The sequence below is a fragment of the Pangasianodon hypophthalmus genome, chromosome 24, assembly GCF_027358585.1.
Source record: "Pangasianodon hypophthalmus isolate fPanHyp1 chromosome 24, fPanHyp1.pri, whole genome shotgun sequence".
In the NCBI taxonomy this organism is placed as follows: Eukaryota; Metazoa; Chordata; class Actinopteri; order Siluriformes; family Pangasiidae; genus Pangasianodon; species Pangasianodon hypophthalmus.
This window is the reverse complement of record NC_069733.1, coordinates 4,595,892-4,610,128: the sequence shown is the minus strand read 5'-3', so window position 1 is coordinate 4,610,128 and position 14,237 is coordinate 4,595,892. Positions and strand designations below refer to the sequence as shown.

Sequence of the window (14,237 nt, the reverse complement as noted above, 5' to 3'; positions counted from 1 at the left end):
TAAAATGTATAGGTAACAGGGATTCGTGTTAACATGTAATCTGTAAATGTGAAAAAGAGGCGCAGACGTGGATCACTATCAGTTAATTACTCCTAATTAGTTAAGATTAAGTAATAGGGAGAATTCGTACAAGAGGCACTATAAAGAGCTGAGGTGGGGTTCTGACCAGACAGGCTGTTTATCACATATTTTTTAAGGTTTCGTACCAACCATAACAATATTCCTGCTTTTTGTTTTAATATCTTTCCGAATTTTCTTGATATGAAACAGAAATTTTATATGGATGAAAACTTTATACACAAAGCTTTCATTAAATCTGACCTATCTGAGTTCTCAGTTGAATCAAAACCTACAAAAACGAAATGTACTTACAAGCGATATCAGAAAGCGGTTCGGTTTTCTACCAGACCGTGGCCTTAAACAGCTTTATGTAAAACAGAGCACACTTCCATTGAGGCCATTTTCTTCGAAGTATCATCAGGGAAAGCATTTCTAACTCAGCTTGAATTAAATGTATACTGCCCACTCTCCCTGTTTAATCCTTTCCTCTGGTCTTCCTCACATTTCGGCTGCCTATTGAACTCTTTCCTTTTATTGACTCACTCTCAATCACCTGCATAAATAAGGGCATGTTTCATCTACATGTATATGAGTGTAAACTGTGTGTGTAATGTATGCATGCATGCAACATGTAAATAATGTCCTCGTGTTTGGGCGCTTGCGTCCCTGCAGCTAAACCTGTTTCAGCATTCACGCTCTATTCTCGGCTTATTTTGATGTCGTAATGTAGTTTCCTGAATCATATAGTCATTCATGTGTCATTCTGCGTGCTCTAACCTGCGATCATTTCTACAGGACATGGGCTTTTATAAGACTAAAGCCTATACTAATACTGATTTTATGCATTGAGCTGCCAAATGAGTGCATGAATGTTCCTAATAAAGTGGCTTGTGAGTGTATATTCATACAGCTGTCTCACAGCACAGTCAGTACTGAGAGATGAAACCTAACTACCAAAAAGGAAAGTGCAGACAACACAATATAAAAAGTTATAAAAGTCTGTGTGTTCACTACTACTACTACTACTGTAGCGTCAATACGTTCTGTACAATTCACACTGACTCACCAGACTATGTCCTGCGTGAGTCATCTAAACCCCAACGTGAACATGTCCCACACTGACTCAAGTCTAAGGGAAGAGATGATGACTGTCTGAGTATGAAATTTACACATCTGAGCAAATAGTAACAGCTTCCTCCTAAATGAGTCACTGTACAATACAAGTAGTTCGAGATTCTCCTGAATAAATAAACATCAATGACTGCTCCAGTACATTCAATACAATACGTTCATATCATCAGAAACTATTAGCACTATCAATTATTATTAGTAGTATCCATTTGATACCCAAACTTTTATCATCCATGCTCCTCCGTCCTTTCTTCAGTGGATAACCTAATCTGGATTTGTACCTATGTACAGCTGTTATCATAAAGACTATCCTGTGCTCATCCCAGTACTCATATTCACAACTTGCTCATACTTAAAATCCTTTCAAACACACTTACTATTCGTTGTCTTGACTCAGAAAGGTCACGTTTGAGTCTGGTTCCTCTCAAGGTTTCTTCCTCGTGATGTCTCAGGGAGTTTTTCCTTGTCTCCGTCACCCCTGGCTTGTTCATACGAGGAGCTAAATCTAAATCTGGAGTTCTGTAAAGCTGGACTCAGTGGGATCTTTGGACTACCCCACACTATGACAGATCAATTTGAAATCGTATCTTATCCATTTTGCCCTTTCACCCAGACTAAAAGAACATTTTCAACCACTGAAAATGGAACGTTTTCTAACTAATCCTTTCTCCCAAGTGAATGAATCTGAAAATACTGTTTCCACGTTGCAATGTGGATGTGGGGAAAACATTGCCTTTTGTAAACACTGATGTATGATTGTCACTTGACCTCCACAATTCCAACATGGCAGAACCCGCTGCCCTGCTATTTTCCGTACTAGGTATGTTAATTTGATGTTTGACTGCTTTGTAGCATAAAAGAGACACCTTTGCGTTTGTGTTGTCACAACAAACGAAAATTGGCAGAAATGACGTAAATGTCAAGGATCGGACACTCAGTGCTACGTCGAACATCTTCGCGTCTTCGCTTTTCACTATGGACGGAAAACTTTTGAGAAATTTTCTGAATCTATTACTAGTGTGCCCAAAAATGTAAAAACAATGTTATTAAATTTATCAGTGTGTGTGTGGACTAGGCCCAAAGATTCTTCATAGCCAAATAACACGCTCTCAAACAGAAGCCAGAGGTAACGATGATATTTTAAACGCCCACAATAACAGGATTGCACCTGATGAACATTGTGATACTGAATAATTATTGATTGACAGGCCACACTAATGAGCAAATATAAAAGCAAAAACGTTACCACAGAACTTCAAAAACCATCTGAACCTCAAAACTAACTCAAATGAATCTAGATACACGGTTCATTTACTTCTATTTATTATAAATGTATTCATTTGCTATTTATTGTGTTATTGTAACGTTACTCTGTAACATTACGTTGTAATGCTAAAGTAACAAAACATCTTTGAAATACAATTCCAGGTAAAGTTTGAGAGTGTGTCTAGGTTTGGGTGTGTGAGTGGAACAGATGGAGCGAAGGGATACAGATTAACTAAAAAGGAAGTCGTACACACAGGCCTGACGAAACATTAACGCAAGGGACATGCCCAAGCTACACACAACCTGTCTGCCACCTTCCACTGAAGTATCTGGTTTCTTTTTTGTTTTTTTCCCCTTCTTCCCACTCTTTCTGATAGTCACTCACTCACTTTCAGGAACTGCTTGATCCCGGTCGGGGTTGCAGTGGATCCGGAGCGTATCCTGCGAATACTGGGTGTGAACTGAGAACACACCCATGATGGGACGCCTGTGTGTCGCAATCTTTATCACACGGAATGGTGGTATTTCACTATTTCTGGTGCTTTGTTTTTTATTTTATTTTTTATAGAAAAAGGGTGAATTATGGTCTATGAGATAGCTTTTAAACTGAGGCTGTTATGATGATGAGTCTACAGATATTCTGTAAGACAGCAGCGTCGCTGCCTGTACGATATCATGAGAAATCTTGACGTAAAAGCCTTTTTGATGACAGAGATGCCCTCATACGATGGGAACTGCACTGACTGTCCTTTTGTCCACTTCTTTCCTCAGAAATCAAGAAGCCCGTATTACCATTCATCTTCAAACTCATGCCTGAGCACTATACAACCCATGTATACTCCTGCAGTAGTAGTAGTACCATATCAGGTTGAGTGCCTGTTTTCTGTCCGGTACACACCCAAAATGTTCACATTTTCATACAAATTAAAGTTTTAGAAGACATAAAAGGAGACTGGCTGAATATTACACACAGTTCCATTGTTATAAAGTACTGCATAAAACTTCCTGGTGTGGCCACACACAATGGCTTTGTGTCCTCTGGCTAGAACTCAAACCCATAACAACATTTAAAAAAATAACCTTTGTGATTTCAATGATTAGCCCAGTTCTCAATGAGAAGCACATCTGGATTCAGAACACAGCTGGGACACTAAACTTATATTCACCGCCTTCATGCTTGCATAGTTTGCCAATAAGATTTTTTTTATTATTATTTTTTATTATTATTTTATAAAGACAGTAGTAAATGAATATACTGCTAGTATGATGTAACTTCATGTGCTTAGTACACATTTTTTTTTTAAAAGGAAGTGAGCAATCTTTTTCTGTCCAGGTGAAACAGAGGATTGGTGAGTCAGACAAAGTGTGTGTGCAGGTGTGAGTGAGCTTGGCCAAAGTTCAGCTTTTTGAATTGTTTTGTTTGTTTTTTTTTAAATCTGTACACTGAAGAAGCAGAAGATTTTTGTTCTTTGGAGAGTTTTTCTTCCTTTTAAACAGTTTTACTTTGTACTTTGTTTAGCCTGGATGATCTGTATTTCATAATAATATGAACATGGACACAAATAAACACCAATTCAGATCAGAAACCCACTAATGAGCACTGTGACTCATGTGTCAATATCTGTAGAATTACTACTGCACGTGTATTATTAGTCTGTTGTATTTACTACACTACACAATAATATTTATTAATTATATAAAGATGTTTGATCATTTAGCGTAAATTGGCAGTTTGGGGTTAACCTGACTTGTGGTCAGTTTCTCAGCTGGCTGGAAATCCATGACAAGAGCTCAAACCCAGTGGGACGAGAGCTCAAACCCAGTGTGACGAGAGCTCAAACCCAGTGGGACGAGAGCTCAAACCCAGTGGGACGAGAGCCCAAACCCAGTGTGACGAGAGCTCAAACCCAGTGGGACGAGAGCTCAAACCCAGTGGGACGAGAGCTCAAACCCAGTGGGACGAGAGCCCAAACCCAGTGGGACGAGAGCTCAAACCCAGTGGGACGAGAGCTCAAACCCAGTGGGACGAGAGCTCAAACCCAGTGGGACGAGAGCTCAAACCCAGTGGGACGAGAGCTCAAACCCAGTGTGAAGGCTTTCTTTAGAAAGAACTCCTACAGGAAATAAACCGTACAAGTTCCTGTGAAACACCAGCACACTGGGGGATTGAAATGAACTCACCAGATTCTGAAGTGAGGTTTCATCCAGGCTTGAGTATCTGTGGTCGGTCATTGTGAGCTTCCACACCAAAGCAATGTCCTGGGAGAGAAAAAAAAAAAACTTTCTGCTGCTTCTGCTGTCTGTCTCAGGAGAGCTTTACAAGCCTTTTAGGTCTATATGTTTCACTGGGAACAGAAAATCCAACATGATCTTCACACAAATGCTGGTTTACTGGCTACACTACAGAGATCTAGCCACTTCCGAGTACCAGTAACCCAGTAAACCAGTAACCCAGTAAAAGGTCCTTGATGGATTATCTGGGCTTTTGTGTGAATCCTGGTGAATGAAGCTCAGTCCAGTCCACAACAGTCCCACCTGCTGAAGACCTGGATGAATAAGTGCTCAAAAACTCCAAAAAAGCAAATATATTACAGATTTTCCTTTTTAAAAACCCGAGTTAAACAAGTCCAGGCGTCTTTTGCTGAAAACAAAGTGAGAATAAAAGCGTTAAAGTTGTATCGGAGGTCAGGAAACTCACTCTACAGTCCCTATAAACCAACTGATTCTGTCTTCCTTCCACGTGAATAATTAAACACAAGCCCCGCCCCCAGGTCTCTCAGCCAATAGAAAGGCGAGGAGAAGGAGTCGTTTACGCTTTGAATTTTGAGCGGGGGGGCAAAGCAGCGCGCGCGCGTGGCGCCGCCTATCGTTCCAGGCGTGAAACTAGAGCTCTGTAAGGTAAAGATCAGTGTAAACAATGCTGTCTGCTCGGGGTGTTACAGAGAACTGCTGAAATCTAACATCTGTCAGTAGCTCGACAGTGAAAGTGCAGTGCATCCACGCGGTCTCATCAATGGCATAATAAAAACACACACTTAGAGGCAGACAGACAGCTGCATTCATGATTTCCTTTTTTTTTTAAACTAGTTTTTATGTGCCATTAATGACAATGCATCGTGAATGCACTGCTCAACACGAAGTTTCACTGTCCAGCTACTGACACTTTATTAGGAACACCTGTGTCATATGGCAGCAGCAGTTTGAGTACACTATATGGACAAAAGTTTATGGACACTTGACCATCACACCCATATGTGGGCTTTTTCTAAACTGTTGCCACAAAGTCAGAGGCACATTATTGTCTAGAATGACTTTGTTTGCTGTAGCATTAAGATTTCCCTTCACTGGAACTAAGAGGCCCAAACCTGTTCCAGCAAGACAATGCTCCTGTGCACAAAGCGAGCTCTATGAAGACATGATGTGTTAAGGTTGGAGTGGAAAAACTCGAGTGGCCTGCACAGAACCCTGACCTCAAGCCAACTGATCACCTTTGGGATGAACTGGAACACTGAATAAGTTCCCTAGACCTCCTCACCAACATCAGTACCTTTCAGACACAAATCCCCACAGCCACGCTCCAAAATCTAGTGGAAAACCTTCCCAGAAGAGTGGAGCTTATTATACCAGCAAAGTGTGAACTAAATCTAGAATGGGACATTCAACAAACACATATAGGTGTAATGGTGAGGTGTCCACAAACTTTTGGCCATATAGTGTATTTCAGAAACTGCAAATCTCCTGGGATTTTCACACACAACAATCTTGACAATTTACACAGACTGGTGCGAAAAACAAAAAACATCCACTGAGCAGCAGTCCTGCTGGTGGAAAGGCCTTGTTAAAGGAGTAACTAACAGGAAGGCTATGATACCTGAAATAACCAGAATATTTCGCCCTTGCCGGACCAGCCAACCTTTACACATCCTTTAAGACCAGGCAACATTTTTCCACTGTCTTCAGTTGCCCAGGTTTGATGAGCCTGTGTCACAGATTCCTGTTATTTGCTGTCACTAGTAGAACCTGATATAATCTGCTGCTGTTGTAGCCCCTGCGCCTCAAGGTTTGACGTGTTGTGCATGCTGAGATGACATTCTGCTCACCACGGTTGTAACGAGTGGTTATTTGAGGTATCATAGCCTTCCTGTCAGTTTAAACCAGTCTGGCCATTCTCCTTTGACTTCTCTCATCAACAAGGCCTTTCCACCAGCAGGACTGCTGCTCAGTGGATGTTTTTTGTTTTTCGCACCAGTCTATGTAAATTCTAGAAACTGTTGTGTGTGAAAATCCCAGGAGATCAGCAGTTTCTGAAATACTCAAACCAGCCCATCTGGCACCAACATCCAAGCCGCAGTCAAAGTCACTGAAATCACATTTTCCCCATTGTGATGTTTGATGAGAACATTAACTGAAGCTCTTGACCTGTATGCATGATTTTATGCATCGTGCTGCTACGGCATGTTTAGCTGACTGGATGTGCTGGTGTACAGGTGTTCCTAATAAAGTGGACTGTGAACGTATGTGTACAAATCATCTGGTAATCTGTTTAACGGTGAGGTCACTATGGTTTTGCTATAGGACGATCTGTTTAACCATGTTTTGCTGTGGTAGTATTGTTAGTATGTGTTCAATTATGATACTGTCCCTACAACCGAGGCGCATTACTATAACTACGATTATTATATGTTTAACCATGATAACATGATTTTACTATTGTGTCTACTACTATGACACTACTATGATTTAACATTGTGCATCAGGGTATCTACTGCATGTGTGTTACAGAAAGCTTACAGAAAGCTTCGCAATAGCAAATAACCTGAAAGTTCCTTTACAAACTGTCGAATAGATCACTGTCACTGATATAGGAACAGATGTGACTACCATATAGAAAAAAAAACAAGCATGATGTCTTAGAGTCTAAGACAAGATACAAACCTGGTGTGGTGCTGGATTGGTGCTGGTTGATATTGCAACTAGATTTCAAGGAAAAAATTGATTGTTTACAATTGAAAACATAGCACCTTATCCGGGAAACACGACAGCACTGGCATGTATGGCTTACAGTGAAACTGAATCACTACGAATTATTATTAATCACTAGCAAAGATACCAGCATCAGAAGATACACTATATGGCAAAAGTTTGTGGACATCTGACAATCACACCCATATGTAGTTCTTCCTCAAACTGTTGCGATAAAGTTAGAAGCACAGAATTGTATAGAATGACTTTGTATGCTGTAGCGTTACAATTTCCCTTCACTGGAACTAAGAGGTTCAAACCTGTTCCAGCATGACAATACCCCTGTGCTCAATGCGAGCTTCACGAAGACATGGTTTGCCAAGTTTGGCGTGTCAGTGTCCTGCACGAAGTCCAGATCTCAGGGTGAAGGTGGATGTTATTATAATAGCAAAGGGAGGACTAAATCTGAAAAGGGATGTTCAACAATCACATATACTGTAAGCATTATGGTCAAGTGTCCACAAACTTATGGTCTTATAATGTATATGGGTAGTATGTACAATAACTTTAGATAATTAAGGGTCTATGGAATATGGTCTATTGCATACTGTCAAATCCATGTTGGTAAGACTTTTGATGGACAAATCACTGACTGAGAATTTAAATGCAAAATAAAAGGAACACACCACATTATATCAAACATTTAGTTTATTTAGCATTTAAGCAAAGTATCTGAAAACATGTAAACATATTTCCAAGTAACCCTGCTGGTTCATCTATAACTCTGTCCTATGATGACCTATTTCAACAAATAACACTGAAAAAGTAAATGATACTCAACATATCGTGACCGTAGCATTATAAGGTTCCCTCTGGTTTAAGATCAAATGGCACACAGGACCTTATCACTAATGTCTATGCTATACTAATGGGAAAATGGGAAATGGGGAAAAAAAAATGTGACAATTTTCTGCTCTATCATTTTCTAAAGTGATTACAAAATAGGTGCAAACTATTACCCTGGCCAATTTTACATGAATATAGTTTAGTCTGGTCTTAATTCTAAGATCTCAGTGGCTGTTCAAGAGAGAAGAAAAACACTTCTGACATCCATGTGTATGATAAACATTTTCAAAAGAACGGAAATCAGTAAATGCACAGAATGGACTATCTACCAAATAAAAGTAATATTTCACATTGTTTTCACTCAACTCATAAGATCACCTTCCTGTTTCCACATACACAGCATCACACGATCATAATGAGTATAATAAATATAATAACAGGATTGACAACTGTGGTGCGAGGCATACCTCCACACAACACGAAATGTATTTTTGATCAAGTCCCAGCTGTCACGAGTTCATCAGACATCTGCTTTCAGTACAATTTCACAGTGGAATTAAGGAACATAAAACACCATCTGTTTGCATGCACCATGAATGGCTGGAAAAGTCAGTAAATATTACTTTGTTGTCTCTTTGTTGCTCCTTGATTTGCTAGGAGACTGGCTTTTGCGTCATGCTCTTAATTCCCCTGCACTGTTTTCCAAATCTGAGGCTCCGTATAACAGACGTGTGAACTGTAGCTTAAAACAATTTGGTGTTTAAGTCAAAAAGTTTGGCATTCAGTCATTTTGCATGGATTTCCTGAAGTGAACAGTTGAACAGCTAATTACAGCTCATCACTTATTTACTTTCCATCAATCTTCTGTCAATATTAAAGGTATCAGATTCAAGCACTTTAACACTGGTTAATGTTCTGTGACCCGAATGTTGTGAGTTCAAATCCCAGGTCTATAGAAAAGCTGTTGGTCCCTTGAGCAAAAGCCCTTAACCCTCACCTGCTCCACTATATGCTTGGATTGGGTTCTGCCTCACTTGTAAATCATTTTGGATTCAAATCAGACATCAAATTTGCCTCATCCTTTAGAATTAGCAGCCATAAGTGGTTAATTGTAGGTCTATTTTTGGCTCAAGGCTGCATGGATCATCTTAGCATCAACACCAGTTCATTGTTATATTGTTATATATTGGAATGTTCTATACTCGTGTACATCAGTGATCTTTTACTCCCTTTTTTGTTGCTTATGTCTTTCTCCCTATGCGTCAAAGGGCTGGGAATTCATCATACAACCTTATCGTGTGTATATAATAAAGTGCTTCCATAAAATAACCATGATGTCAGCCATATAATCATAAATACATGCCTTACTTTTGGGATGTCTGATGTGGGCTGGATAGACAAATATTTGCACGGATCACACAATCATCCTACAGTCTCACCAGAACAAGCTGTAAACTGTACAAGAAGAAGAGCATCCAGATTATTCATAAATGAATATGATTAATAAATGAATATGGGATGATGGGTCAGATACTTTGATTTCTAATGGCCTAATCACATATATTTCAGCTCATTGACCACTGATTAACCATTTTTATATGATTTTATATTTTTCTACACGCATATGAAGTTGCTCAAGGTTCACTGATGTAATCAAATCACTGGATTATTATTATTCTTAGTCAACAAAGGTAAAGGCTTTTGTCTATTACAGTTGACCGTGGCCTGGTTTTGCCACAGTACATTAATTTATGTAGTGTTTTCTATCATACATTGTTTATTATTCAGAAACTGCTGTATATACCAGTAATAGGGCTTATAGAATTATTATTTGTTATTTTTACAGTCTAAAAAGCAGACAGATTAATATCAAGAAAGGTGTATGTGCATAATTATATAATATTCGATTGTCATAAATCAACATATATCAACAGAAAATACAATTCTTTGCATTTTTTTATGGAAATTAATCATGAACCAAAATGTCAGGATTGTGACAGGCCTTATCCTTCAGAGTTAATAAAAAAAAAGGTAAACAAAAAAGTCCTGAAGATGACAGCGCAGAATATTTGCACTGGTTCAGAGTGTTATTAAGTCCTGAATTGACTCTTGATTGAGAGACACCAGTAATTTTAGCTCTTGTGTGCATTGCTGGATTAAAGTATGATCGTCCAGTGCCTGTGAGTTGTTATCTGCAACACAGAGAAAGTCTAACATCTCTGACGAGCTGGTGTGTTTGACTGAGGACTCTTTTAATTGTCTCCTTAACAGGTCCTTTGCCAGATTTAGAGCACTTTGTACAATCACAGAGGGTCGGTACTTGTTGAAAGCGTAGTCTGCCAGACTCAACTCACACACTTTGCCAGCTAAACATTTATACCTCTTCACACTGAAGAGCTGCTCTTCAGGGGCTTTCCAGCTCCTGCTGTTGTTTCCTTCATCTGGGATTTTTTCCTCCGTTCCAATGGCATATCTGGATAACTCACGACTGACGAAGTAGTCGAGAAAGAAAGCGAGAGTCGGTGCAGCCAAGCGGAAGTTGAGTCTGAGGAGAATGAGGCACTCGAGATTGCAGAGCTGCTCTCTGGAGAAAGCGTCACAGCAGAGTGAGAGCAGCTGCTTAATGCGCGGGGAGCAGACTTCAACCTGAGGGATTCACAACAACACACACATCAACACTCCAGTGTTTTAAATGATTATGTTTAATGTATGCATTTAAACATTTTTTTTTATCTGATAGAGGAGAAGTGCCTGTGAATTCACTAACCAGAAGATGATGACAATATCAAAATACAATAAAGCACTTATTTTGAGTGTGAAATGTGAAAGTTGCAATGCATAATAATAGTTTTTGTTAATGTCATATGTGCTGTATTTTGTCCTGTATTTTCCAGACTCCCTAAATTACATTCGCTTAGAGAAGAAATGATATATTTTTGTTAGCTGTCTGAGTCACACTAATGCACCAGGCATTTAGAGCGTTTCAGCTTTCGGCTAGAAGAGAGACAGCGCAGCCTAATGGCAGCTGGCATATATCTCAGTCTACTTACACAGGGACTGCTGGGAAAGTCAATTTTTTTTTTTTTTTTTTTTTTGCTTGCCATGACAAATGTTTCAGAATCTCTGTGTGACCTAGAAAATAATTATGCAAATATTTTGATGCCTCATTCCACCCAGGTCCTTTGGGGTTCTCTACAAGGGAAAGTAGTCTATAGACCTAATAAGCATGACAGTGCATGCTGTTATAGGAAAATAATCAACAACAGCCTCAGGCAGTTACCACCCTAAAGTTGATTATTTTCCTATATTATTTATTTATTAAAGAACTTCAGCTAAATGTTATTCCACTGTACTCTAACGTACAGCAGTAGCCTGTGATTTTCAGGTTAAAAGAAGCTGGGACAGATGTTAATAAACAACGAGTACACAGGCAACAACGAATCATTCTTCATTAAACTTACGTGTTTGGTTGCGATCAGTAAAGACGTCACGCCGAGCAACTGGAAGCAATCTGCTGCCACTGACGTTGTGACCAAAAAACGGTCCATGATGTTCACGGCCAAGCAGCAGGACTCAAACGACAGCTTGAAGTGTTTATAAACGGCTAGGAGCCAGCTCACCAGTTTACAGCGCGCCTCAGCAGTTATCTGTGAAAACATTAGCATAACGTTCACAGTCTTCTTTTCCTGAAATGGTAGAAATGGAAACATCATAGCTCACTCAAACTGAGCTGCAATGGCTGATTCAACAAAACAAGGCTCTCATTCCTTCACATGTATTTCTACCAGTTTTCTCAGACTAGAGACTAGACACATATGGAATTACGCAGTGAGCCAAAAAAGTCTTTCATATTTTATTTTGAATAGAATTTCGGATCATCTCATATTTGAAATGTTTAACAGTATTCCTGATGAAGCTTTGCACGCTCTTGGCATCTTCTCACCTAGCTTCATGAGGAATCTTCAACCAGGAGGTTCACGAATAGGCAGAGCTCGTCACTGCTTCACCTCCGTTCTAAACGTAAACTACTTGTGGAAGCGATTTAATTTTAAGTGAAAAATTTTTAAGTACTTGTTAAAAATATGTTTAGAGTAAACACACAATTTACATTTGTCTTAGAAAAAAATATCAACCATAAGCCTTTATGAAAATGTCTTTAAGACAATGAAAAAAAAAACAATTCAATCTAGCGTGTCAAAACTGTTGACTTGTGTACACCTGCCTGTGTGTAAGTGTGTGTAAGTGTGTGTAAGTGTGCTAGAAGCACGCACGAGTACTAGCACATACTCCAGCTTAAAACATAATATTATCATTATCATCCATCATGAAAAAAAATACTAGGCTTACTATATTTCCATTAAGTCTGTCAGGATCGGTTGAACAGATTGAATATGAGGCCATTTACATTCTTGAATGCAAAGGAAATATTCAAATGTTTAAAGTCCCATATTTATGATAAAAGTATGACATTGCTTATCCCTGTGATTTTCTTTCTTTTATCCAATAAGAAAGGAATAAAACACTTGGGACCATGAATAAAACACTTGGGAGCGTGCTCACTCACTCAGTTTCAGTAAGCGCTTATCGTGATTAGGGTGGTGGTGAATCCGTGCACACACACGTTCACACCTAGGGGCAGTTTTTCGCCTACTGGCATGTTTTTGCGAGGAAACGAGAGACAGCCCACTCGGACATGGCGAGAACCTGCACAGAAACTCCAAACAGACTATCACCTGAGTTCAGGGTCAAACCTGTGACCCTGGAGCTGTGAGAAAGCATTGCCTCCTGCTGCACCACGGCACCACGGCGGCACGCTGTTCCAGGAAAATAATCAAAGACAGTTTGTTGTGATGAGTCCTGATATGAAACGGATTTCCTGTTAGCAGTAACAGCAAGTGTTTTATTCCACTTATACTACAGCAATTTGCCAATGGCTCCAATTATTTCTTATTAAATAACGATAAATCATACTTTTTATAGTCTGGGTCTGATCAGTTCTGATCTGATACTGGGATACTCTTAGTAAATGAGATGAGAGTCTGCAAGCCTCCTTCCTTATTCATGAAGATCCGTGTTTCATCAGTAAAGCGGTTATCACTGGATCAACTTGGAAAATATCTGATTCTGATCTGATTCCGAGTCCAGCTCTGATGGATCAGACTGGTATTGCTTATGGCTACTGAACACTGTCTTTTGCGCATATTTATTATATTATATTCTGTATCATATTATATATTCTGCATGATGTGCCATGAATTTGTACTGCTGTGTTTCCATGCTGTGGCATGTAGGTTTTCCTAAAGAACTCTTTTCTAAAAAGGTTTTTTTTTTTTTTAATGTACAGCAGTTACCTGTGGCTGGCGAGCCAGACAGTCGCGAGCCTGAAAGTGGTGCTGCTTGTGGGTCTGAATGATGAAGCAGCTCTCGTCGTGGTCGCAGTGCAGGCGCTCGGCGCTCAGCCTGGCACGCGGTCGCGCGCGCTGCTCGCGAGACGCAGCAGGGCTGTGGAGATCCTCTTCAAAACCCGAATCACTGAAAGTGGACATGTTCACTCTCATAGCTGTGTCTCTTCCCTGCTACACTACCGCAGGCTCGAACCTCGGACTTCTTCCCAAAGCCTCACCATGACTGTCATGGACAGCGTGACGTGACGTGTGAAGTTTTCCCGGGTACCTTAGCGCGCATTGCCTCCTCGTGCCCGCGTTGCCGTGGCAACTCACCTGGGGAGCGGCGTAGCGTCCCATATGGTCGCTACAGGAGAAGCCTACTGTTTGAGTCCCAAATAAAGCACATAGTGCACTACATAGTGCGCAACAGCTCTTATTTTTACACGTAATGGAGTGCGCTCATATAGGGAGCAGGCAGCTAATTGGAATATAACCTAACGAAGCCGGTTTTGTAGTCTACATATGACTATACACTGAAATGCCAGTTAATTAGGTAGCCTAGCCTACCTAGCCTAATAAACAGCC

At 40.0% G+C, this 14,237-nt stretch overlaps 2 protein-coding genes across 5 annotated transcripts in view; both read right to left on the bottom strand.

Annotated features, from left to right (window-relative positions):
* smtnb (smoothelin b) overlaps positions 1-5,196 on the bottom strand; it is a 55,818-nt gene extending 50,622 nt beyond the window's left edge. For 3 of the 4 annotated variants that reach the window (XM_026939618.3, XM_026939617.3, XM_026939621.3), the window contains exon 1: positions 4,639-5,195. In XM_026939618.3, coding sequence (XP_026795419.2) covers positions 4,639-4,689 — 51 coding nt within the window. In that variant the 5' untranslated portion in view covers positions 4,690-5,195. Of the gene's footprint in view, positions 1-4,638 lie in introns of all 4 variants that reach the window. The other variant, XM_026939616.3, reaches the window with a different exon arrangement.
* Positions 5,197-8,177: 2,981 nt separating this feature from the next.
* On the bottom strand, positions 8,178-14,001 carry LOC113542519 (cyclin-O). Its single transcript, XM_026940106.3, has 3 exons — positions 13,617-14,001; positions 11,727-11,912; positions 8,178-10,911 (listed from the first exon to the last, which is right to left on the bottom strand). Exons 1-3 carry the CDS (start codon positions 13,821-13,823, stop codon positions 10,345-10,347), a joined length of 960 nt encoding a protein of 319 aa, XP_026795907.2. The 5' UTR covers positions 13,824-14,001; the 3' UTR covers positions 8,178-10,344.
* Between the last annotated feature and the right edge of the window lie 236 nt (positions 14,002-14,237).